Consider the following 25,528-nt stretch of genomic DNA (forward strand, 5'->3'; position numbering starts at 1 on the left):
CTGAGTGAGCGCTTTTTGTTAGTGTGGTTACCATGGACACCAGATACTCCCTTTTATTTATTTTTCCTTATCTAGTACAGTATGACAGGAGAGAATAAATAAATTAATCTAATATATAATAAATAACAGAAATGCCATATAGAAATAATGTGAACAGAGTATTTTATGGAGTGTTCACTCATTTAGAAAAGGAAAAGCATAGATTTTAGATTGCCTCAAAAATATATGCGCTCCAGTACTCTAACTTTCACTATCAGTGCTTTAAAATCTAACAAGTTAAGCTTCCCGCGCTCACCCCCATGGAGCGACTGCAAATTCTGAAGAATGGCAGTGTCTTGCCAGTTGTTACTCTTGGAGCACCATCTAATGGATGAGTTATGAAAGATCTTTTTTATAGCAAGACAAGCCAAAGTTCTTTGCATTCTTGTCATTTGGTACCCACTTTGGGTTAATATACAACCAAAGCCAGTTATTCCAAATCCCAGTTAATCAAAACCCTCAATTAACCAAAATGTGATCATGTCCCTGATATCAATAAGTGGTTCACAGAAATTCCCAATTTTAATGTTCCTGAAAGTTTTGGATTGCTTTGGATTACATTTCTTTCTATGCACCTATACAAACTTTTAATATTTGCAACGTTCCCACAGGGTAGAATCTTAACTATTAGCTGTCCCTGCTTTCTCCTCCACACATGCAGGTTGTTCCCTTACCCATGACCTGTCTACTCAGCAGACATCCCATGGTGTTTCTGTCGCCTGCCCCCTGAAGCGCCCAGAAAGTTCCTGGTTCTCTTGCTCCAGTGAGAATGAAGTTTCTCTCTCCACTGGCAGCCTTCCCACCGATCGGTTGAGTAACGTTCTCCACGGTCCTGCTGGGAAATATGTCCTTTTCAGCTCTCTCCAAGATCCTAGCCAGCTGCAGCACCTGCAGGCTCTTGGCAGCTGGCAGCCAGCAGCACAGACACATCCTTAGCAACCAGCACCACATGCCTCTTCACCTCCTACTCAGCAAGTGCCTGCTAGCCCACACGCCTCTGTGTTTGCAGACTAAACAGGGATGGATTTTTGCCTCACTCCGAGTCTTGGTTTTTCTGCCCAGTCTGTTTCTACCCCTGGTTTTTTTCTTAATCCTCAGAATCCCATTTTCTTTGCACAGGGACCAATTTAACTCATAGTCGCCTTACCTGGGTATGGGGGAAACTCACCTCTTGTCTACAATGGGAAATAATATAAAGAGTTATGTAGCATCTTGGTATCTCAGCTTCTGGGAACCCCAAGTCCATCAAGTCTTTCCGTGAACCCATCTCCACCATATCTCATGTCCCATCTGCAACACATCCCTATGGTTCCCATGGATTTCTAAGGAGTTCTCTTCAGCAGGGTGGAGGTAATAACTCTGAGATCCTAGTGGGACTCCAGGAGTCTGGGAGGATCCCAGGAACCTAGCAGAATCTGTGATGCCCCCTTGTCTCATCTGTTTTGGGAATCCTTGCTAAATAGCAAAAAGCAGTTATTCAGGAGAGGCACCCTCTGTTAACCAGCCAGGGTTCCCATTGCTTGATGCTACCCTGTGGTGAACAAGGAGTAGTGACCAGTGGACCAATGCTCAAAGACCTTTGAATATAATTATTATGTCTTAGTGAAGAAAGTGGACTGTTTCCTGTCCCCAATGTGGACTCTCAAATAGTTTCCCTGTATGGATATCCTTCCTTCTAACTGAGATCATAGCTTCCCTACTGATGTCAGTGGCGATCCCTTTAATGGACTTGTCACTGGGTGTTTGAGTTTGTGTTATAAGTGCTTATTTGCACCATATCTTTTATGTAAGGCATTCTGATGTCTGAATCCAAACTATCTACCTGGTTTATTAATCTGTTGTTGTCAAAGCTTCCAGTGCTTCAACATTCTTGTTTTGCCAAAGTCCAGGAGTCAGTTTGGCAGGCCATTCTTTTACCTAGTCCAGTATTTCCCCCCACAGCTCTTTTAGGAATTCCCTTCTCCTGTACTCTGTACTGGATTAGAAGAAATGACAAATGCATCCTTATGTCTAAACATAAACCGCATTTATTTTCTCTCATTTTTGGCACAAACTAGTTTTTGTTCTCCATTAAGTATTTTGGAATGATAAGAGTTTATAGTACTGTATGTACAATTACATTGCTGTGGCTCTTGTTATGGTAACATTGTTGTCCTAGCAACATTACTTGTGCAAATGGAAGGCCAGAGTTCACATGTGTGTTTCATACAAATTTTGGAAGACACAGGATGGATCAATTAGTCATCCATTTTATATCATCCCACATAGAGTAACCTTTCATAAGTATTAACTGCACACCACTGAATATACCATGCCTGAAATGCTTAAGAAAACGTTATTTTTAAAAAAGCAAATGTTAAGATTGGACTCTAAAATACCTTTTTTTGTCCCTCATCCAAGGATATTTACCCTTTACACCACACCTGACAAACATTGACTCTTTTTGAATCACCTAAGTGGTTACGAGGTAGCACAGGTATAATATGTTCCCCATAGGAAGTGCTGCTTAATGAGCGGATGGCTATATTTTGTGCCATTATCAAGTGGTCTTCAGATGTAGGATGAGTTGAATTAATTGTTGGCAAGTGCAGACTTCAAAAGCACACTTAGCCATTGCACCTAACTGGATAGCCAATAGCATTCAAAGGCCCAACAAAACACTGTTAACTCCTCTGTCCCCTTGCACTGCTGATTAAAAAGTCATGCGCATATTCCGTCAATCTGCCATTTCTTCCAATTGCTCCTTTCTTATCCTGGATGAGTCTTAGCCAACTAACTTGTCCAAATTCCAAACTTGGGCTGCATGATTGGTAAGTAATTGCACCATCCAGAGCTGATGAAATTGAGACATAGAACAGGGTGTCATCTTACTAACTCTTCTAGTAGCCTCACATTAGATAGCGCTAGTTGGAAAAAAATTCAAAATAGATTTTTGTCGGAAAAAGCTGTTTTGACTAAACCAATTTTTTTAATGAAATGGTTTTGATTAAATTTCCCAAGAAAGAAAAAAAACATTGAAATGATTATTTTTTATTTGGAAACTTTTTTTTTTGAAAATTATAAATTTTTGTTTCAAAATTCCAAAATTTTATGATATAGGTTTTCATTTTTGTATTTTTACATTACATTACAACACTGACAGGAGACACTTTGATCTGGAAAATATATTTCAATCAGTACTGAGTAGCATCTGCCCTTAATTATTTTTAAAATAAAATAAAAATAATAGAATATTTCAAGTAATATATTGTCATGAAATAATGTAAAATAATAATTATAATGATAAAATATAAAAATTAGAAAAAACATAAAGTAAATTCCAAAATGAAAATTTTCCAAAATGAAAATTTTGGGGATTTTCATTTTGCAGGAAATTTCAAAATATTTGTTTCCATTCGAAATTGGAACAAAACCAGATTTTTGAAATGTCCCCCCAAAAATGCAGTTTCTGGGACAGGGTGATAATTTGCAAGATTGGCCACAACAAAAGATGTGTGTGTGTGCGGGGGGAAGCGGGAGCATTAAGCAGACGCTGTACAAACCCTTCTTAAGGAATTGCTATCACCTTGCTTTCCAAATACACCTATAATGGACCCATGATCTCCCTTCTAAACTTCACCCGCCAAGAAGTACAAAGACCCAATATGCAAATTGTAATTGGAAACTCCCTCAGCACTTCAGTGAGTGACACTGACTGAAACTCAAGAAGAGAAGATTTAACATTAGTTCTTTCCTACTCCCCACCAAGCCATGGTTCTGCTACCTGTGAGGCTGGTAATCCAGTCTGATTGGTGTACTCTTATTCATGGAGTAGCTGGAAGACTTTAGAAATTGTGAAACTTTTTATGCAGCAACTGAGAGGAGCCAACACAGATTACCCAGGCATTTCACCACTAGGGACAGTTGGTTGGAAATTTTCAGATACTATGGTGGAGGCCTCCTGCAGAGACATGAGTTTTTAATGTCATAATTGGTCAGACTCAGAACAAGACTGCTATCATCATCCCGGCATCAAAAACAAGCTTGAACTGGAGATTCAGATTTAGTTTCTTCACAAATTTCTTAATCAAATGCTAAATTAAGCTATAATTAACCAAATGTTAATGTTGGAGGGTAAAAAGAGAGTGAAATGCCATCCACAGCTTCTGTAGAGGGAATGTGTTAGTAGACCGCTTCTGTGGATTAATCAATTATTTCACAGAGTAGGTAGGTTCCATTTCAGATTAGTCATTTAAGGTTGAATCTAAGATAAATGGTAGCAGAGGACAGAGAATATGTCTGTTTGTTCTGGTGAGTGGAGAGTGCAGAAGCCCTGACTCATTTTAATTTTAAATGCTTTAAATTTTAGCAAAGACGAAAATTTTAATCAATGAGGAGACTGAAGTTATAGGCCACTAATTACTCCTAAGTGAGTCTAAGGTTACGTCTTCACTAGGAATGCTGCACTGCTGTAGCGCTTCAGTGTAGGCACTCACTACAGCGATGGGGTGGGTTCTTGTATCGCTGTGGTTAATGCATTTCCCCGAGAGGTAGTAATTGAGTCAATGAAAGAATTCTTCCATCAACCTAGCGCTGTCTACACCCCGGGGTAGGTCGGTTTAACTATGTCACTCGGGGGTGTGGCTCTTTCACACTCCTGAGCGACCTAGCTGAGTCAACCTGACTCTTTAGTGTCAACCTGGCCTGAGTTTGTGTCACGTAGACCATGCAGTGAAATCCCCATTGAAGTCATTACGAGTTTTGCCATTGCCTTCAATGGGGCCAGGATTTCACCTTGAGAGATCAGAAGAAGGTGTAAGTGATGACAACATAGACTACACTGGATTCATCTCCGGACTTGTGGCCTGCTAAATTCCCTGTAAGCTGAGTGGCCGGGTAGTTGCCTATTAATCCCAGCCTCATGCAGGGGCTCAGGGCTGAGGCGGGGAGAGATGCCTCTCCCCCAGCACGGACCTGCCACAGCAGGCAGAGACGCCTGTCCCCGCTGGCCCCAGCACAGACCTGACCTGCCCCAGACTTGCCATGGCCGGGGGAGAGGAACCCCTCCCCCTCCCCCTTCCCCAGCCCCAACCCAACCCCTGCCTCAGACTTGCCATGGCTGGGGGAGAGGTGCCTCACTCCCCAGGTGCTGCTGCAGGGAGAGAGAGCTGGGGGGAGCCCTCTCTCCCCACCATAGCCCCTGGGCAGTCTGCACCCCAAACTCCTCATCCTCGCCCCCCCCTGGAACCCCCTCTAATCCTCTGCCCCAGCCCTGAACCCTGCTCCCACACTCTGAACCCCTCGGCATTGCCCCCACCACATGAATTTTGTTACACATCACCTCCATATTGGTGCACATCATGGAGAGGAAAATGGGCGGGAAAAAATAGAGGGAACACTGGTCATCATGACGCTTTATTATTTATTTATTTATTAGCATTAGAAGTAAGGCCAAACAGGTGTTTTCCATCTCTATAGTCTATGGGCCAAACTCTCTGCTGGTGTGACTCTGCTGAAGTTAGCAGATAATTTGGCAATAAGAAGGAGAAAATGTCGGCAGAATATCAGGAGAAGTTGCTGACAGTGAGATCTAGCAGCCTATGGAATAATCTGCCAAGAGACTTGATGGAAGCCACATTCCTTGACATATTTAAAACTAGCCTGGATGAAATCATAGGAAATGTATAATGAGGAACAATCATGCACTGTCAGGAAGATAACTGGATGAGAATGTTCCAGCTCTACATTCTATGTACAGTAAACTACATTAGACTCTTCAGTATCTCAAATCCAGTGGGACATGCCTACATATAGATTGATTAAATAGAGGGTAATACATGTCTCATAAGTTTGTTACTAAGTTAACTGTGAACTTTTCTTGCAATACATCGTAGGCAACATGAATTATGTCAAAAATGCCATAACTAATGTGTGAATGGACATGTGATATTTCCATACATAGTTCATACAATAAGTTTTATTCTTGCAATATTTTCTTTAACATGAATGGAGCTTTCATACAATGTTTGAACAGATGTCTAAGCATATTTTCAAAGGTAACAAATTGAGAAAGGTTGGCCAAAGTTAATTGGACTGAAATGCTTTGGTCTACCTAAAGATTTTGGGTTCAATATAGAGATATCTGGGTGAAATGTAAGGGTCTGTGATATGCAGGTGGTCAGACTAGGTGATCTAATAGTCCCTTCTGGCCTTATAATCTATGAAACGATGAAATAATCATATTTTTCTTCTTTGAATATCCAGTCTATGAGCTTAATAGAGATTGGGAACCCTTCCCAGAGTTTGGAGAATGTATGTCGCTGGGCCTATCTACAACAGAAGCCTGACACTGCACATGCAGAGTATCATGACCATGCTATTTTTCTCACAAGGCAGGATTTTGGTCCATCTGGCATGCAAGGTAAGGTATATGCTGAGTGATAAAATGTCTTATAAATATTACAGTTACTGATTGGGGTTTCTTTCACCATTCAGAAAAAGCTAATTTAGCTTAGGAGCCACTAACATTTATCCTTAGTGTGAGTATTTTGCCAAGTGCTATTCGTTTTCAGGTGACCTATGCTAGGAATGCATTCCTTTCTAACTGTTTCAGTCCCCATTGTTTTACCTCTCTATTTCAATACCATTATTGTGGGGCACATGTAGGGTGACCAGACAGCAAGTGTGAAAAATCAGGATGGGGGCAGGGGGGAAATAGGAGCCTATGTAAGACAAAGCCCCAAATATTGGGACTGTCCCTATACAATCAGGATATCTGGTCACCCTAGGAACATGGCTTTACTCTTATTCAAGCCAAAGAAATCTTATTGCTTTGATCCCTGTATGTAAGGTATATAAGGTAGAGGGGTGTGTGTGTGTGTATGTGTATGTGTATATATTTATTATATGAGGTTTTAAAGATTCCCAAAAGCTAAGGAGTAATTGTGCCTTAAGGCACAGCTCCAGAGTAGTCATTGTAGTACTCCAGCAGGAGCTCCCAGAAATATTGTGCCTTAATAGATGCTTATTACTGAAGGGGCCTAGAACAGCTTGGCCAAGAGTAGCCCCAGCTTTTACCCCTTTACAGGGCTTAGCTTGCGCTCCCAGCTCCCTTGTGGAATCATTCTGCTGGCCGATTAGAGAGCGTGAGGCTCTTCCCCACTCCATTTGGACTGACTAGTGCCACTGTTGGCATTGGCCAAGAGCACTCTTGGTACCTACTCCCTGAGGACTTGAACTGTATGAAGCCCCTATGACGTCATGCTAGAGTAGAGTCCTTGTCCTCGCTCTCTGTACCCCTTCACAAGCAGGGGCGGCTCTAGGGATTTTGCCGCCCCAAGCACGGCAGGCAGGCTGCCTCCGGCGGTTTGCCTGCGGAGGGTCCGCTGGTCCCGTGGCTTCGGTGGACCTCCCGCAGGCGTGCCTGGAGGGGGCCTGAACCGCCCCTGTTCACAAGACAAGGTCCAGAATGGCTTTAAAGGAGATTACACTGAATTCTTGGTGAACTGTGAAAATAAATGTTCAACAGCCAGACTTTGTCTTTTATAGAAGTGGGAGCACATGATTAAAAGTCCAGGGCAGAGATCTCTTGGTACCTTTCAAAGCAGTATTTCAGTTGTATCCAATCCATGCATGATCTAGGAAATTAATGTGCTTGTTTCACAGGGGATAATACTTGATTGACTTGGAGCCAGATTTTATGTTTCTTCTAGATAGGCACCATGTACCCCAGCATAACATGAATGTATTTATTCCTAGTGTGCATTGTCTTCAGTAGACATGTGACTGGTTATCTGCTAGGTAGTGTAGTGTTGAACAAGGTGTAGTGAGTGTGCAAACATTTATGCCTAGAGTTGAATCTCAAATACTGTTACATTCTGATGTAAAGACCCATGTGTCTCAAGACTAAACAGCCTGCATTCACACAAGAAAAATCGTTACTCAATATTATTTGAGAACAAGGGGAAATACTCTAGCAGCATTATAACGTAGTAGTGGCAATGTGGTCTACTGGTTTGAACATGGGGCTAGGAATCAGAAATTTGTAGGTCATAAACCCAGCTCTGCTGCTCAGTCATTATGGGTATATCTATACTGAAATAAAAAATCTGCAGCATGGCTGTAGCTGCCCAGGTCAGCTGACTCGGACTTGTGGGGTTCAGGGAGTGGGGTTAAAATCACCTTGTAGTCATTCAGGCTGTAGGCCCATCCCCCATCATTGGATCCCAGAGCTCGGGCTTCAGCCCAGGCCTGAATGTGTACACCCCACAGTCCGAGCCCCACAAGCCAGAGTCAGCTGACAGGGCCAGCCGGGGGTGTTTAAGTGCTGTGTAGCCATACCCTATGTGGCCTTGGAGAAGTCGTTCAGCCTTATTGTGCCTGTTTCCCCATCTGTACAAAATGGAGATAATAATGCTTGCTTGCTGATATCACAGGGCTGTTATGAGGATTCAGTATTTAGGGCCCAGATAGTCCACAATGTAGTTCAGGATAGAATTTGGCCCTTAATATTCATTCAGTGCCTAGAATAATGTAAAGCCCTATGTGGCTGTTAAGAACTAATTTTAAATGTGAATAGTGTAAAGTGGGTCTAGGAGGACATGTTGGTTTAGGACATCTAGCACTATGCTGCTCCCTTTCTGGAAGCCTGATGGTGACACTTCTGTAAGTACCATTTCTGTGCTGCTGCAAGAATGCAAGTGCCACAGCAGTAGAGATTAGATGAAGGTGTTGTGTAAAGAGTTCTCATAAACATTCTCTCGCCTAGAGTCACTTATTTCTTGAGTCATGCTTTCTCTGCTTAGGCTATGCTCCAGTTACTGGAATGTGTCATCCTGTGCGAAGTTGTACCCTCAACCATGAAGATGGTTTTTCCTCTGCATTTGTGGTGGCCCATGAAACTGGGCACGTGTAAGTACTTTAAAAGGTCCTATCTTATTATGTCTCTGATGCTGGGGACTGTTTGTGGCATTGGGAAGGTGTGTCCTGGTGCTTAAGACACAAGACTAAAGAGTTAGGCCTAGATTCCATTCTTAGCACTGACAAAAAATTCCTTTGTGACCTTGGATAAAGCCATTAACACACTCAGTTTTTGCAGCTGTAAAATGGAGGCATGCTTACCTATGTCACAGGCGCATTCTGAGGCTAAACTGATTAAGGCCTACAAAATGCATTCTGATCTCCTGGCAGAAGAGCAAAGTATTTATTGTTTGCAAAATAATTTATTTGCTATAGTGGAAGACATGACTCTCGAAAGCAATTCTCAGTAAATATAGTCATGTCTTCTGTGTGTGCATGACCTTCTAGAAATACTGTATAACACCTCATAGAGGGTACACTGTATCATAGGATATTAGGGTTGGAAGCGACCTGTCATCTAGTCCAACTCCCTGCTCAAAGCAGGACCAATCCCCAGACAGATTTTTGTCCCAGATCCCTAAATGGCCCCTCAAGAGTTGAACTCACAACCCTGGGTCTAAGCAGGCTAATGCTCAAACTACTGAACTATCCCTCCCCCCATGTTCCAGCATAATCACATATGCCAACAACTGAAGCTACATCCACTTCCTAATACATTCATTTGATGAATACAACTATTTTATTTGCTTGTGTAGTAAGAACCAGTGTCCAGGCAGGGAGCTGGTAAATCTTTTATCAGAGGGGCAGCCGTGTTAGTCTGGATCTGTAAAAGCAGCAAAGAGTCCTGTGGCACCTTATAGACTAACAGACATATTGGAGCATGAGCTTTCGTGGGTGAATACCCACTTCGTCAGATGCATCCATAAGGTGCCATAGGACTCTTTGGTAAATCTTTTTGGTTATTTTAGGATGACTCAGTTTCTTCAGGAATAAAGCACATTCATTTAGATGCCATCATCTCCGCAGTGGAATCACAAATCCCAGAAGTCTTTTCACTGAACGGGGCTTTACTGTTCCTACATTAAGAACACTTGTCAGAGTCCGGTGAATCCTACAGTGCATATTAATTAAATAGGAACACAGAATTGATACCTACATGTATTTGGTTCTCATATCACTAACCTTTGGCTTCAGCATTTCAGCAGCTAGGAACATGTGACCAGAATAGATGATACATCATTAAAGATGTCTTTAGCTTTTGAAATCACCTTTAGTCTGAACGTGTTACCGTACAGTTAGTTATCAGTGCTGTCTCCCCCGAAAGAAGACCCCGGTATCAGTCAAATTTCATTCTCAGAAAAAATATAGTAGAAACCCCTAACAAAGGGCAAGAGGGAAGATTGGTTTCATTTTGTGTTTTTTTAATAAAGCAAAAAGGAATAAAAAATTGCTGTCACTTGGGGTGAAAGTTTTAAAAGCTTCCTAAGTCACTTAAGAACCAAAATCCCATTTACTTTCAGTGGGATTAAAGATCCTAAGACACTTAGGGCTTTTGATTTTATCCTTGATGAAAATATGTTTGTTCTCCTGTCTTCTGTTCTAGATTAGGCATGGAGCATGATGGCCAGGGCAACAGGTGTGGGGATGAGGTCCGAATGGGGAGCATCATGGCGCCTCTTGTCCAGGCTGCATTCCATCGCTTCCACTGGTCTCGCTGTAGCCAACAAGAGCTGAACAGATATCTACAGTGAGTAACTTATGAAGCTGACTGTCTTTGGCTAGAAAGTTTTTAAAAGCCCCTCTGAGAGTCTCATTTGAACTTTGTGCTTTTATTAGCTACTAAGACTGGGTTTTAAAAAACCCCAAACCTCATCCTGCTGGGAACAAGACACTTTTCCAGGAGATGCAAATAACAAAGGCTCAGATTGACTATTCATTTAATTACAGCTATTATTGTTATTGAAATTTGATAATATGTACACTGTCATCCTAGAATCTGCAAGCAAATATCACTACTGGTCTTGTTACCAACTTGCTTCCTCCCACCCTGCAGCTGATGGAAAACCTGTCTCATTAATCTGAGTAACACTCTTCAGTTCTAAGGGTATCTATTGGGTTTCCGGGAAACGGGGCGGGCAGAAGCCCGCCCCATGCTAACGGAACCCCCCCTCAGCCTACGGGGAGGATCCACAGGGCCTCAGAAACCCACTAATTGCGGGGGACAACTAATAAAAGAACAGGGACAGGAGTGTAGCTGGAGAATTGACTGCAATTCTGGTTAGTAGCAGTATGCATCAGCAGCATTTCCAACTTCTAAAGCTGTGCTGAGCCAGTTGCATTGTACTGTGATGCTTAAGGAGGAAATTGTGCCCTTGGATGTGTGTGCAGGGCTCCCACTGATCAGTGGCAGCCTTTCAAGAACACCAAAAGGAAGAATTTGGCCCTAAGGTTTTCTTTCTGTGATTACTTTATCTTTAAATACCCTGTCATTACAAAGGCCAGTCCATTTCCCATGCTTTCTAACAGCCTTCTCTATGTTCCTTTCCTCTTTAAAGGGAAACCATCAACTTGAAACTGAGTTTCAAAAAGCGAATAAAAAAAGAACTCCGTCTGCTTCTGTGTCCTCCTGTCAATGGATGCGTTTTTCCTATTTTATAAAAAATCTTTTTTACTCTCTGGTTGCTGTGTGAAAGACATACAAACAACAGGGGGAAACCTATTAACTGACTATACCGGGAAACTCTGAAAATGCCTAGAAAAAAGTTGCGAAATACACAAAATAAACCAATTAAAAGAAACCACTCTTTATTTTCTCACTTCTTTTTAAGTTACAGTATCTGAAGTCAATTTAATATACAGTCCTCAGATAAAGAACACATCAGATATTAAACGGATAAGAACAGACAGTACACTTCGGTCTTAGCTCCAAGTATACGAAGTGTTACTTTTGGCAACAATATGTAAAAAAATTATGAGGGGAAAGTGTGATTTTTCAATTAAGTCCCTTTAAGCTATTTGTGTTAAATAAAAGTAATCTGGCCTAGAGCTCTGATTTATATTTTAAGCACAGGGTACAGTAAATTGCTTCTATGAATAAAAATATTGCACAGATAAGAGAAGAGTATGATGTCGTATTCTAAAGTAGACCTAGACTCAAAATTCTGTCCTTTGTTCATTGAGATAATTAGAGTGACCTGAATAATTGCCAGATCTAGGACACTCCCAGTCTTTCTACAGAATCCACAAGGACTTTGATCCTAAATGGACTTTTGGTTACCATTTTTTACAGCCAAAGAACTACTTTTGTGAATATGGCAGAAAACATGAGAGGAAAATAATGGCCATAAAAACAGAGAAATGAGTTTGTTAAATTTAACTAATTTTGTGATGTCGCAAGATAATACTAGATTACATAGGAACATAGCAGGGATACTGTCCACCATGAGACACTTGAGAAAGTAGATTTGAAATTATGAAATTCACAGTTACACCATAGTCAACCATTATTTCTGGATCCTCTGTGCTCCAGGAGTCTTCCCCATGTATGTTTCAAGTTCATTGTAGGCAATGTGTTTGCAGTGGGTACATACAAGTATTTAAGATACCAGGATAATCTATAATAGGAACACCTCTTCCCTCCCACAAACAAACATGCACGCACGCTCGCTCGCTCTCTCAGGAAGGAAGCCCTGTCAGAATCTTGTAAAGAGAGGAAAGCTGTCAAAAGAAATATAAAGATGGAACAGCCCTACAATTTAATAAAGCAAAGGCCAAAAAGTACATTTGCTTGTATGTGAACTTGCTTCTCCTGGTCTAGTGTATAGGAATTTATTATGGAGCTCAGCAATATTCATGGGTGGCAGTCCTGACTTTTGCTTCTAAGCTTTACTTGAAAGGCAGCAGGCAAGAAGAAATTCCACAAATGGAAAATTAATTAAATCTTTTCTTTTCTTCTCAGCCTCATTTGTAGAGGATTCTTTCTTGATTCTTTTCAAATAGGGACTCTGGGGAGTTACAGAAATATACCTGCAAGCTAAATGGAAATTATAATGGAAAGACATAAGAAAAATAAAAGGTCGAATGCTGTCCCATGTTAAATGCAGATACAGCATGGTAAATACCATGTAAGCATAACTGAAATACTAACTGTTCTTTATGAACCAGTATCTGAGAAATTATACTCTGTATTTTGTTTGGAATGAAAATTTAAAGAAACCATAAATGCTATAAAAGTCTCACATTCCCGTCTGTTACTGTAATTTTTGCCTACTGCAGTTCCTATGATTGTCTGCGTGATGATCCTTTTGAACATGATTGGCCTTCCCTTCCCCAGCTGCCAGGAATTCACTACTCCATGAATGAGCAGTGCCGTTTTGATTTTGGTTTGGGCTACATGATGTGCACAGCTGTAAGTACTTAGCTGAGTTCTGCTGTTCCTCATCCAGGAGTGTTGTAATTGTCCTTGAAATGGCCTTAATAAGGACATTATAGTTAGGGCTTCTGATTTTAGGTTTTAATGGATAAACACTGATAAAAACACCCTGATGGCGGGGCGGGGGGAATCAGTGATTATCTAATAAACACGGGGAAAACACTGGAAATGGTTACTTGCATCTAAGGGCCTGTCTACACAGAGCAGTAATGTGGACTATGAAGGTGTGATTTCTAAAGTGCACTAATGAGTTGCATATTAGTTGGTCCACGTAGACCCGACTTGTGCACACTAAGGGTTCTGCAGGACACTTTAACCTACTGCTACATTAAAGTGCACTAGGGAACATTACAAAGAAATTATTCATTACAATATATACTGCTGTCATGAGTAATGTAATATATGTGACAGATATTGCAGCTGCATGCAGTATCTTTGGGGAAACATTGGATTAAGGTTATGAATGATTTATGTATCGCTGTGGGCCAGGGATTATATGCAGTTCTGATGGGTTGGGAGGGTTGTGTTTAGCTCCTCCAGGAACTAATAACAATATGGGGTGATTAAGGTAAATCACTCAGCTGTAAACACCTCCAGAGAGCTACCACCCTTGGGGAGGCTTGCATATCCTGCTTCAAACTGGGTTTTCCCGATACCAATAGACAAAGGAAGGGCTTTTGGCATAACAAATCTTCATTTAAACTAACTCGGGGTCTTCTTTCTGATCCAGGACCTTCTCTCCAAGGGCAGCCTCAACCCTTGCAGAAGGGTTGGAAAGACTTTGGCCTGCTAGGGTCCCATACGACTGATGGGTGACTCCTGGTGTGTGTAGTGTGTGTTTAAATCTGTTAATTGTTTCTATTACATTTTCTCTGTAATGTTTTTGCCTTAAGAAAAAGGGTGCTTGCTTAGACAGAGCTGTGTGGTAACTTGTAACTGCTGGGAATACACTGGTCATAGCTCTTGGAGAGAAAGGACAGGTGCTGGCCTTTAGGCAGACTGGTTTGCTGGAGGTATCACAGTGTAAGTCAGGGAGCTGTGCAGCCTAACTTACTGTCCTCCCCACCCCACCCCTGTCAGAAGGAAGTGACACAAGTCCCTACCCATAGACAGATGATGGCTGGAGGCCTGACACCTGATTGGGCACGCCTGGAGTGGACCATGGAAGTGGGGAGTATAGGTGAAATTACCCTGAAGCTGTGACAATATATATTACCCATTACAGTATATACAAAGAGAGAGCCTCCCCAAACCTCTAACTTTTGGACATCTACATAAAAATCAAAAATTGCTAACAATAAACCTTGAAAATGAAATTAATAAACCCTGAAAAACAGAAGCCCTAATTATAGTGAAGCCTGCCATGAAGAATATTGTGTCCCGCTAACTATAAACAAGGAATAACTTTGATGTGATAAGGAAACTCTTTTTAATCTTGTTGGGTCTTTTATTTTTTTTAATCAGAGGTCAAGAAATTATTATGCTCTAATTTCATTAGCAGTTCCAGGCTTGAAACACAAAGCCTGCTATGTCGTTTAGTCTGCCACACACAGTGTTGGTGTCTGCTTACTTCTTTTTTTTTGCAAGACTTCCACCTAGGCTAGAGAGAAACAATAGTGGTTTTCATCACTTGCTTGTTTAATGTTTCACGCTTATTGCTCACATAAGGCGAGATGCTGCATCTTGCACAAAAATAACCAATTTTATTGAAAGGATGATGTCTTATTGTTCCTAATGTGGGCAAGGGGCACTGAAGGCAGATAAGACAGTTTGCATGCACACTTAGTGAAGCAGTGGTCTCCCTTGTCCATGAACATAATACTCAAAGAGCATCTTTGAGGTTCAGGCAGGATTAGTACAACTCCCTACTGGCTTGGCTTGAGAGAAGATGATCTTTTGAGACATATGATAGAGCTTTGTCTCCCACTTCCGTCTCCTAAAAGTGGGACTAAACTAAGCTATGCAAAGAGGAGCTTCCAGGAGGTGTGGCAGCTGCTCAAACAGTGAGAATTCTGGTTCGAAACTCATCAGTGATAACATGTATGATAAACGCAGCGACTCCCGACATTGAATAGGAGACTCTAAACATCAGCTGTATTAGGATGTCTGGACACAATCCCATTGATGCTACTCTGGGAGAAAGTCACTGGTATGTATACTTTTGAATAGTACTTTCTTCAAATAACTTCTATTGACCTAGTGGCCAATCTGTGTTTGAGTGAAATGGGTGAATCTCTACTCTTTCAACTTCTGCATCAACTCTGTTCACTTTCCCACTAAGGTACCAGTCTCTCAGGCCTGGTCTACGCTATGGATTTAGGTTGAATTTAGCCATGTTCAGTCGATTTAGAAATGAACTCATCACACAACCAACTCCATTCCGTCGACCTAAAGAGCTCTTAAAATTGACTTCTGTACTCCTCCCTGGCGAGGGGAGTAGCGCTAAAATCGACTTTGCTGCGTCGAATTTGGGGTAGTGAGGACGCAAATCAACGGTATTGGCCTCCAGGAGCTATCCCAGAGTGCTCCATTGTGACTGCTCTGGACAGCACTTTGAATTCCGATGCACTAGCCAGGTACACAGGAAAAGCTCTGTGAACTTTTGAATTTCATTTCCTGTTTAGTCAGCGCGGCAAACTCAGCAGCACAGGTGACCATGCAGTCCCCCCAGAATCATAGAGAGTAGAATGTTTCTACACTCCCCCTATCATCTCTGTCCCTGACGTTATCGCAGATTAGAAGGTGAAAAAAACGCACTTGCGATGACGTGTTTTCCGAGCTCACATTACAGTATATACAAAGAGAGAGCCTCCCGCATTGATAGGGCACAGCTTAATGCATGGAGGCATTCAGTGGCAGAGACCAGGAAAGAATTAAGTGAGCTCGAAGAGCGGAGGCAGGATGCGATGCTCAGGCTAATGGGGGAGCAAACGAACATGATGATGAAGCGTCTGTTGGAGCTGCAGGAAAGCCAACAAGAGCACAGACCCCTGCTGCATCCACTGTATAACTGCCTACCCTCATCCCCATGTTCCATAGCCTCCTCACCCAGATGCCCAAGAACGTGGTGGGGAGGCTCCGGGCACCAAGCCACTCTACTGCAGAGGATGGCCAAAGCAACAGAAGGCTGTCATTCAAACAATTGGATTTTTAGTGTGGCTACAATAAGCAATGTGGCCTTGTCCTTCCCTCCTCCCCCACCCCACCCGGGCTACCTTGTCTGTTATCTCATTTTTTTTAATTAATAAAGAAAGAATGCATGGTTTCACAATAATAGTTACTTTATTTCGAAGGGAGGAGGGTGGTTGGCTTACAGGGAATTAAAATCAACAAAGAGGGTGGGTTTGCATCAAGTTGAAACACACACAATTGTCACACCAAAGCCTGGCCAGTCATGAAACTGGTTTTCAAAGCCTCTCTGATGTGCAGCGCACCTTGCTGTGCTCTTCTAATCACCCTGGTGTCTGGCAGAAAATGATTGTCTTCCATTGTTTTCACAGGGGGAGAGGCGACTGATGAAATGTACCCCAAACCAGCCGTGACAATGTTTTTTGTCCTATCAGGCATTGGGAGCTTAACCCAGAATTCCAAAGGGCGGCGGAGACTGCGGGAACTGTGGGATAACTACCCACAGTGCACTGCTCCTTAAGTCGATGCTAGACATGATAGTGAGGATGCACTCTGCTGACTTAATGCGCTTAGTGTGGACATACGCAGTCGACTGTATAAAATCAATTTCTAAAAATCGACTTCTATAAAATCGACCTAATTTTGTAGTGTAGACATACCCTCAGGAACCTGTGCAAATGGGGCCTTTGTTTGCAGCACCAATTTAGCATAGTGCTTGGGCAGATCATTCTCAAGAGGGCTTGGGCAGATCATTCTCACACACACACCTAACCCCTCCCCACAGCAGTAAAGCAGCATGTGTACCTAGCACCCATGGGAGCAGTAGACAAGGAAACGGTCTTGCCTTTGCCCAACACAGTATATAACCTGTTAACTAAGGTGTCTGGTCAGGTCCTTTGCTGGCTAGCAACCCCAGTGAAGTCCTGGTCCATGACTTGGGCTCCTAGGCATTTCAGTTATACAGATAAATAATGTCTAGTGCCGTCTACTGCGTGCAGCTCATCACATGGTGGCTAATTGCCCTTGTCTATTCTGTCCTGTGAACCCACTCTCACATTTCCAGCATCACTCCACTCAGGGCAGGATTTCACTATGAGAGTCAGTGATTGTTGCATGAAAACTCTACTCAAATGTGACCTGGCCACAGAGATATTATTAAATGTTCCTTATTACTCCGTGATAACATCTGCTTCTTTTAAAGCTGGAAGAAAATAAACTGCAGAGAGTGTTTCTAATGGAATTCTGTCTGACAGCTCCAGAAGCAACATAAGCTCTGCTTTTTTGTGTGTCCTAGTTCCGTACGTTTGATCCCTGCAAGCAGCTGTGGTGTAGCCATCCCGAAAACCCTTATTTCTGCAAAACAAAGAAGGGACCACCACTGGATGGGACTATGTGCGCGCCTGGAAAGGTGAGACTATATATCACATTTTTTCATTCTATTGGGCGTACGGGCATGTGTTCATGCATTTGGGGGATTTCATCAGAGAATCAAGGAACAAGATGGCGTTGTTCTTTCTGGTTTGACCTTCTCTGAATTTGTGTGTGATCTGGTCCATTCATTTCAGAGGCAATACAAAAAAGGACCACAAAAGGGGTAAGACTGGAGACTAAGACTTATGAAGAGAAAATGTTCACTAGTAGTCCTCAAACTATGGTTCACTGCAGACCACCCAGAAAAGACGGACAAAGTTGTGAATTGGGAGGATTGTATGGCTATGATTCAAGTGCAGATGCCAATGTCTTGTAAAGTGGTCTATAGAAGAATGGACTTGGATAGTCATTGTTATATAGTATAAAAAAAAGAGTGCACAAAGAGGGGCTTAGTATCTTAATACCTTTCAAGTCAGTAGCTCATAATATTTGGCACTTACTGTTTTTCATCTCTACAAACTTTAACTCATTCATCCTCACATCACTCAAAAAAAGTATTTGAATCTAACTGAATGGAGGGGAGAAACTGAGGAAGACAGTTTAAGTGTTTAGCTCAAAGCTGTCAGGGAATTCAAGTTGAGAGCTTGCTTAGAACTAAGGAGCTCCAGGGGCCCCAGTTTGGCCAAAAGTATTGGCTTTTGCATTGCTAGTAAAAATCGAATTATCTAAGAGATGGGATAATCTGAGCTGTGAAGAATAGTCGAGAGAGAAAATAAGGTTGCAGCAACATGAGGTCTGGAGCTAAAGATTTGTGTTGATCTGTTCTATGTAACATCTGTCTAGTGGTCTAACCTGTTTTCAGTACCCGGCCTCGTAGTCTCTGGGCATCGATAGATCTGTACTTATTTGCAAATTATAGTGATATGGTCACAAGAGGAGTTATTCATTTGCAAACAATCTGTCATAAGTGTGGTTGTGTTTACACCAGTAGTGATGCTTATTGGCAGCCATGGCATCAGAAAGCAATTAGATTTCGGAGATTACAGTTGAACTAAGACCACAGTAACAATAGTCACAGGAGCCCAAATGAAAGTATAAGTGTGATGGGGAAAGCACAGCAGGTGTGGGAATCCAGGCTGGATACATGAGAGAGGTTGCCTTAGCTTTTGACAGTCTTTTGAAGCACGTCAGCCTTTAATAATTGGAGCTTCATCTGGAAGAAGGTTAAAAAAACTCAGAACTTCATCTTTTCTCTGACAATAAAAACTACTTTGCTTGGTCTTCCATGTTTCACATGGATGGACATAACACACGTGTCTAAGGTCTGTAGTATGATTTTGCATTAAATGTTTTTATGAAACCAGAGACAAATATAATTATTTTCCTTTTGCTAGCTCTCCCTTCCTCCCGGCCCATCAGTCATTTTAGTACTTCACACAAAAATTGGAAGAAACAAAGGACATTAACAAACTAAAATAGCCTTGCGCTTCCAACCATATAGTTAAGGATCAGCCAATGTTTCCATTATAAACAAAGATCTTCAGTACCTCAGCTGAGATGTTGCATACTGTGTTTCAGACAAGAGAGAATTTTTACAGCTAACTATAAATTGGCCATTTTTATAGTTATGGAGACACTGAAGAGGGTTTATGCATATTTGAAGCCTTAGTAGATAATAGAATTATAATCATCTTATCCCTAAGGACACTGTTCCAGATTTTTTTGGTAAACATTTTGTATTCTTCCAATTAGAAAATTATATAAAATTAAAAAGTACATTGTTAACTAATATTAAAAAGACTGAGCTTAAGCTTTCTTCACAATAGCATGAGTTTTAAAAGTGTCCTTAAATTTGAATTTGCTGGCTCTAAATATGAACAATATATTTATCAGGAAGGGGATGGTGCTTGGTGGTTCTGAATACAGGCAAATCAGATGAACTCCCTGCCATCTTTTCCTTGCCTCTTTGCCCTCTATTGTCGTTGCTCTTTTTTGATGCATGCGCCATCACCACCCACTTTGGAGCATACCGAGATCTCTGTTATATAACAGATTATGTTGTGAGGGTGTGATTGTACCATTTACACAGCACAGAGAGACGAGAGTCAAGCCCTACCTTTGCAATTTCCTTTTATATGAAATGGAAGGTCCCACATTCCTTACTACCTGATCAGAGTCTGAGGAAGAGGAAAATAACTTGAAACTTTGTCCACATATTTTCTTTGGAATAATGTCAGGCAAAAAAGGAACAACCATAAATAATTAACTAAAGGTGTTGGTTCAAAAAGATCCATTTGTTTCCCATTTCTGAGATTTACAACTGTCACCACTAATTCCAAGTGCCCACTTTAAGCTGGGCCAATCTAAACACTACTGGTGTGTCATGAAAACATTCTGGCTTTGCAACGGCCGACGGAACTGAATGCCAGAAATGGTTGTGATTTTGTTTTGGAGACTAACCCAGTTAAGGGACAAAGATTTTCACCAGAGTGTTGCTTGCAGAGTACTGATAGCTGCTCTCTGAACTTTTCTAACCTCAGTTGATGTTACTGAACAGAATCTAATCTAGCCTGTCCTCTCCCTCACTGAAGGAACTGTCAGGGGACCAAGACCACCTACGATAGAGATGGATAACTAGAACGTTTTCAGCAGATGTTGTATGGCAGCATAATAGTCTTTGTTCTGAATTCCCAGCCCATATCTTGGACACAGCTCTGAGATTAAGTAGTGAAAGGAGGACAAACTGTTAAATTTTCTAATGTCTTACATATTTGTCTGATCCAGCAAGATTTACCAAAATTCATCCATAGTTTCCAGCAGCAGTCTTTTGCCTATTAGTTTATCTTCAAATGCTTCCATCTGAAGTCCAATATATGTGTAGGAATTATTGGAAATAATTACTCTAAACAGTTAGATTTTGCCACTTCCAGCACTTTCAAATGGATTTCCATTGGGCAAATGGAGAAATGTGACCCACTGTATTTTGTTCATTTGCAACAGGCTGACAATTCACTCTTTTTAGTGATGAAATGACAAAATATTTTCCTGTCTTCCTCCTTCCCAGGTGGAAAAGGAAATATTACTGTGAAAAACCCTGCCTTTTCTCATGCAAAATATTAATTTTTTGTTACATTTTATGGAGAACTCGTATATTGTTTTGCATTGCAGGAAAATCTAATTTTTACCAGCATCGAGAGGGAGTTCCGAGCAAGGATGAATTGCAGGATCTGGCCCTAAACTGCTTTTTAAAAAACTTTAATCTTGCAAGGAATTGACGCATGCATTTAATACTATGCGATCTGAGCAGTCCCATTAACTTTCATGAGACTGCTCCCATGTGTAAAGTGAAGCATTTGCACAAATCCTTGTGGGATAGGAGCCTTAATATGAAGTTGAATATATTGCATAAATTGCATTGTAAGATCTGCAGATAAGGAGCAACTATACAAAGCTTAAATCTTCTTAATGCACTTTGACCTAAAAAAGCATATGCTTTCCAGCTGATGATATATTTATTTACCTGTATCTGATTCTCTTAGCCCTGCTGTTAGCCTCAGGCTTTTCCAGATGCATGAAATCAAAAAGCGTTTGGCAGGTTTTTTAAACTAGTACTTTTTGGTTGAGACATTTGCTTTGGCTGAGGCAGCTAGCCCTTCCCCATGAGAAAGAAACCAGAAATAAGAGCATTCATGCAAGGAGATTGCATGCTACAATCCTGCAGAGAGGAGTGCGCAGGCTTATCCCACCTGGCACTCGTTTATTTTGTTGTTAGAGAGGTAAGAACCCTCGTATCTTTCAGTGCCAACAAAGTTGACATTATTCTTGAATGTTGACACATAAACCAAAGATCCAAGTACACAGTTGACCTAGCAGCTATTTTCCTTCCTTGCACTGTTTTAACAAGAAGATGATCCAAGCTGACCCTTTCTTTTCCCTCCTTCATAAAAGCATGGAAATTATTAAATATTGAAATTAAAATATATTGTAAAAAAAATTGACCAAGAAAAAAGGTATTTTGACAAGGCTAATATGCACTTGAGGCAGTCCGGGTAATTTCCTAGTGAGAAAGCAGACCTCCACTTCTCTCAGGAGACAGTTGGATAAGTTAGTCACCACAGACAGTGAGAATACTTGACTCGCCACTCAAAGAAACTTTTATTGGCTTGCAGAGCCCATTGTTATGCAACAGCCTTCACTTGATACCTCACAACTAAATATGCCTGAGCAGATGGACCAGGTTGGCCTAGACCTGCAATGCTCTGCCATGATGGCAAAGTGTAAATAAATCTCTCCATGGTAGGATCTCAGCACATCATGGAGGAGATTGAGAAGCACAAACCCTAACAGACATACAGACTTTGGGACTATCTTACAAATGTTTGGACTGAAAAACAGGGATGTGCCGTAAATAGAGCAAGCAATGTCTCTTATAACGTAGTCAGGCAAAAAAAGAAGGTTTACCAGCCCTCTCTTGCAAATTAATTTGAAAGTGCCAGTGTCCCTTAGAATGGGGGTTCTCAACCTTTTTCTTTCTGAACCCTCTGCCTCCCAACATGCTATAAAAACTCCATGGCCCACCTGTGCCACAACAACTGTTTTTCTGCATATAAAAGCCAGGGCCGGCATTAGGGGAAAGCAACCAGGGCAGTTGCCTAGGGCCCCACACCATGGGGGGCCCCGTGAAGCTAAACTGCTCGGGCTTTGACTTCAGCCCTGGGTGGTGGGGTGACAGCAACGTGGGCTTTCTGCCCTTAGCCCCAATGAGCCTAATGCCAACCCTGTTCGTCGGACCCCCTGAAACCTGCTTGTGGACCCCAATGGGGCCGTGGTCCCCTGCTTGAGAACTGCTGCCTTAGCAACACACTGGCTCCTTCTTGGCATGTACACTTTTTGCTTTAAAGAACAGCTGAAATCAGTCAGCAGTAGAACCTTTTACTGTAATAGATTTAAACTTCCTCTCCTGGAAATCGCACTTGTTTTTTACTGTCCCTTCTGCCAGAAAAAGAGGTGAGACTACATGCAGAGTTGTCTCCTCTTCCACTCAGAAAACAGTTTACGTTTACCCTCCCTTTTTTTCCTTCTTACCAAAAAACTGTTTGTGCTTTAATGTCAGTTACATAATTAAAATGAAAACCTCTGTTTTTGCTAGGAATAGAGGTTCCAATTGGCCCTTCTCCAGCTGATTAAGAAGTTAACTGGGTTAATGGTGGGAAGGAAAGAATCCAGGTTCCTTCATTACACTGGAGATGAAGCTGTTTATATTTGACCTCCTCACGCTCCTTCCCCCTTGCAAAAGTGCTGGATTCTGTTACGGATCTTGTTCTCCTGTGCAAGCTCCCCTGCAAACTCTTCTCCTTTCATCCCAAAACAAGAATTGGCAGAGCTGGAGATGACTCATTTTGCATGTTTCTTGATGGCTAAACTTCAGCTTCCATGTTTACCATGTGGAGACTGGCAACCAACATAGGACTAACTGCTCCAGTGAAAATTGAGACAGCTTCTTTCCCTTGAGCAACAGCGCCAACAGTACTTCACTTCTATTAACTCACCATTTTGTGAGCCTCTCAGTACTCCTCTGCCCCCGAGTTCAAGCACTAGATCATTTCATAGTAAGCTGTAAATACACAGTTGATCTCATATAGGCTGGGTGAGTCAGAGAATAATGAGTAAATTACACCTGATGGTTCAAAGCTTTGATGGTGAGAGAAGGATTTTTGGATAATTGCAGACCAGGAAATATTGAGTCATCTTCTCTCAAACAAGGTTGAAATGTGGACTGACAGCCTGATGCATGCTTCCACACAGGCCCCACCCTCCCTTCAACTGTTATTCAGATTAAGCCCTGCCTCCAGACTGGCATCACTAGGGAATCTGAGAAGGGTACAGCACTGAACTTTCAAATTCTTATGAAGCATGAGAGAATTAGCATTCATGACATGAGGCTAGAGAAAATGCACCATACAGGGGCGGCGCACACCAGCGCCAGCGCCCAGCGGCGTGGGCGTGCCGTTTCGGGCGGCGGGGGGCGGTTGGTGGAGCTCAGCTCCGCCAGCATGCCTGCGGCCGGCGCCGGGGGCGCGGACGACCTGCGGCATGCATGCGGCGGCGCGTCGTCTTCCGCGGGCTCGGGTTGAGCTCCGCGCGCGGCGACTGCGGCAGGTCCGCTCGTCCGGGCTCGGTGGACCTGCCACAGGCATGCCGGGCGGCAGCTCAACCAGGGAGCGAGGACCCGCCGACCGACCGGGAAGGGCGGTGCAGCGCTCCGCGCTGCTTGGGGCAGCCTACTTTCTAGAGCCGCCCCTGGCACCATAAATGGCTTTTGTGGGTAACCCACCTCCTTCATAAAGCTTTTCAGCAATAATGTGTACATGCTACTCTTTGTTTCTTAAATTCATTGCCATCTGTATTCATGTCTTTACATGAGAACCCTCAGGAGCAGAGATTTGGGTTTTGTTAGGTAGAGTTTACCTTTTTTAGAGCCCCATATACATATAGTCCAGTGCCCCAGTTTTGCTTTGACATAAGGCATCTGGCATATACTGATCATATCAAATACTGATACCACCGAGTAGTTGAGATCAGTGATACTGTCCAGTTATTACTTGATGTTAGTAAAGGTGTTGGAATCTGACCCTTACTGACTCTCGTGCTCCCCTGGAATGAATGTGATCCCTTAATTATGTTTTGATGTAGAGTATTTTACAGTCATGATAGAGAATCAACATCTTAAACCAAGTTTCTCCTCTATTTTTTTGAGCTGTTGTCTAACCAAAATTACTGACACAATAAATAATCTGAATAGTGATTTAAAGTCACTAAACAATTCAGCAAATCAGTAAAATACATCGTTACAATTTTACTAATTATTCCCCTTTTTATTTACTTTATTGATGATTGTCCATCACTTGTAAGAATTTGTCTTCCTGAGTACTAATCACTCTACGCTTTAAGGAAGATTTTGTGTTCTAAATCTTCTCTTTTTGTTTTTGCTGGCAGCATGCATTTGGCCATATGCTCTGCTTATACTGGCTGCCAAATTCTTGGATTCTCAGGCTTGTTAAGCTGTGTAAAATTTTGTTGTTGACTTGAATGAGAAGAAAAGTAAGTGAATGATTGCACTTGTTGTTATGACCATCTGTGTGTGAGAACCAGGCCTCTCACCTTGACAGGAACTGTTAAAACAGACAAACTACAGTGTGAGTGGGGTGTAAAATAATGACTGGTTCTAAAATATCTCCTGGCACCCACATTTCATCAGTGTAACTTTTATAGGAATGATGAAAAGGAAGGGCCAAATTCTGCTGTCCTTAACTGAGGAAAAACTGCCCTTAACCTCAGTGGGAATCTTTCTTAAGGACTGGAGAATTTGGCTCTGAGGTATTACGGGGTCTCGTTAAAGAGGGAGAGGAGAAAGTTAAAAAGATGGAAACTTTTTGGTGTTTAGCAAAGGGGCAGCTTTCAAACGCTTTAGGACCACTCTACTCTTATATTTGAAATTGAATCTGAAATCATAGAGCAATGTAGAGAGTGAGGCATCGATTAAGTCAGTAAAGACATACAGCCCTGGAGTACATACTCTCCATGTTCTCAACTGGCCCAAGCCCTGCCTCCCGTCTAAACTGCTAGTTTTAGCAGTGTAGTGTCCTGCTGCCTCCCTACTGCTGGAGCCTTTCCTGTCCACGGGAAAAGACTGCGGCAGCGGGGAAACAGCTGGAAAGA

General features: G+C 42.1%; 1 protein-coding gene across 8 annotated transcripts in view; it reads left to right on the top strand.

Moving 5' to 3' along the window:
* The window catches only part of ADAMTS2 (ADAM metallopeptidase with thrombospondin type 1 motif 2), a 352,434-nt gene that overhangs the window by 293,328 nt on the left and 33,578 nt on the right, over nt 1–25,528 (top strand). For all 8 annotated transcript variants that reach the window (XM_039486343.1, XM_039486339.1, XM_039486340.1 and 5 more), the window contains 5 exons: nt 6,283–6,439; nt 8,823–8,928; nt 10,481–10,624; nt 13,153–13,285; nt 17,733–17,846. In XM_039486343.1, coding sequence (XP_039342277.1) covers nt 6,283–6,439; nt 8,823–8,928; nt 10,481–10,624; nt 13,153–13,285; nt 17,733–17,846 — 654 coding nt within the window. The remainder of the gene's footprint in view (nt 1–6,282; nt 6,440–8,822; nt 8,929–10,480; nt 10,625–13,152; nt 13,286–17,732; nt 17,847–25,528) is intronic.

The sequence above is a fragment of the Mauremys reevesii genome, linkage group 8 (assembly GCF_016161935.1).
Source record: "Mauremys reevesii isolate NIE-2019 linkage group 8, ASM1616193v1, whole genome shotgun sequence".
In the NCBI taxonomy this organism is placed as follows: domain Eukaryota; kingdom Metazoa; phylum Chordata; order Testudines; family Geoemydidae; genus Mauremys; species Mauremys reevesii.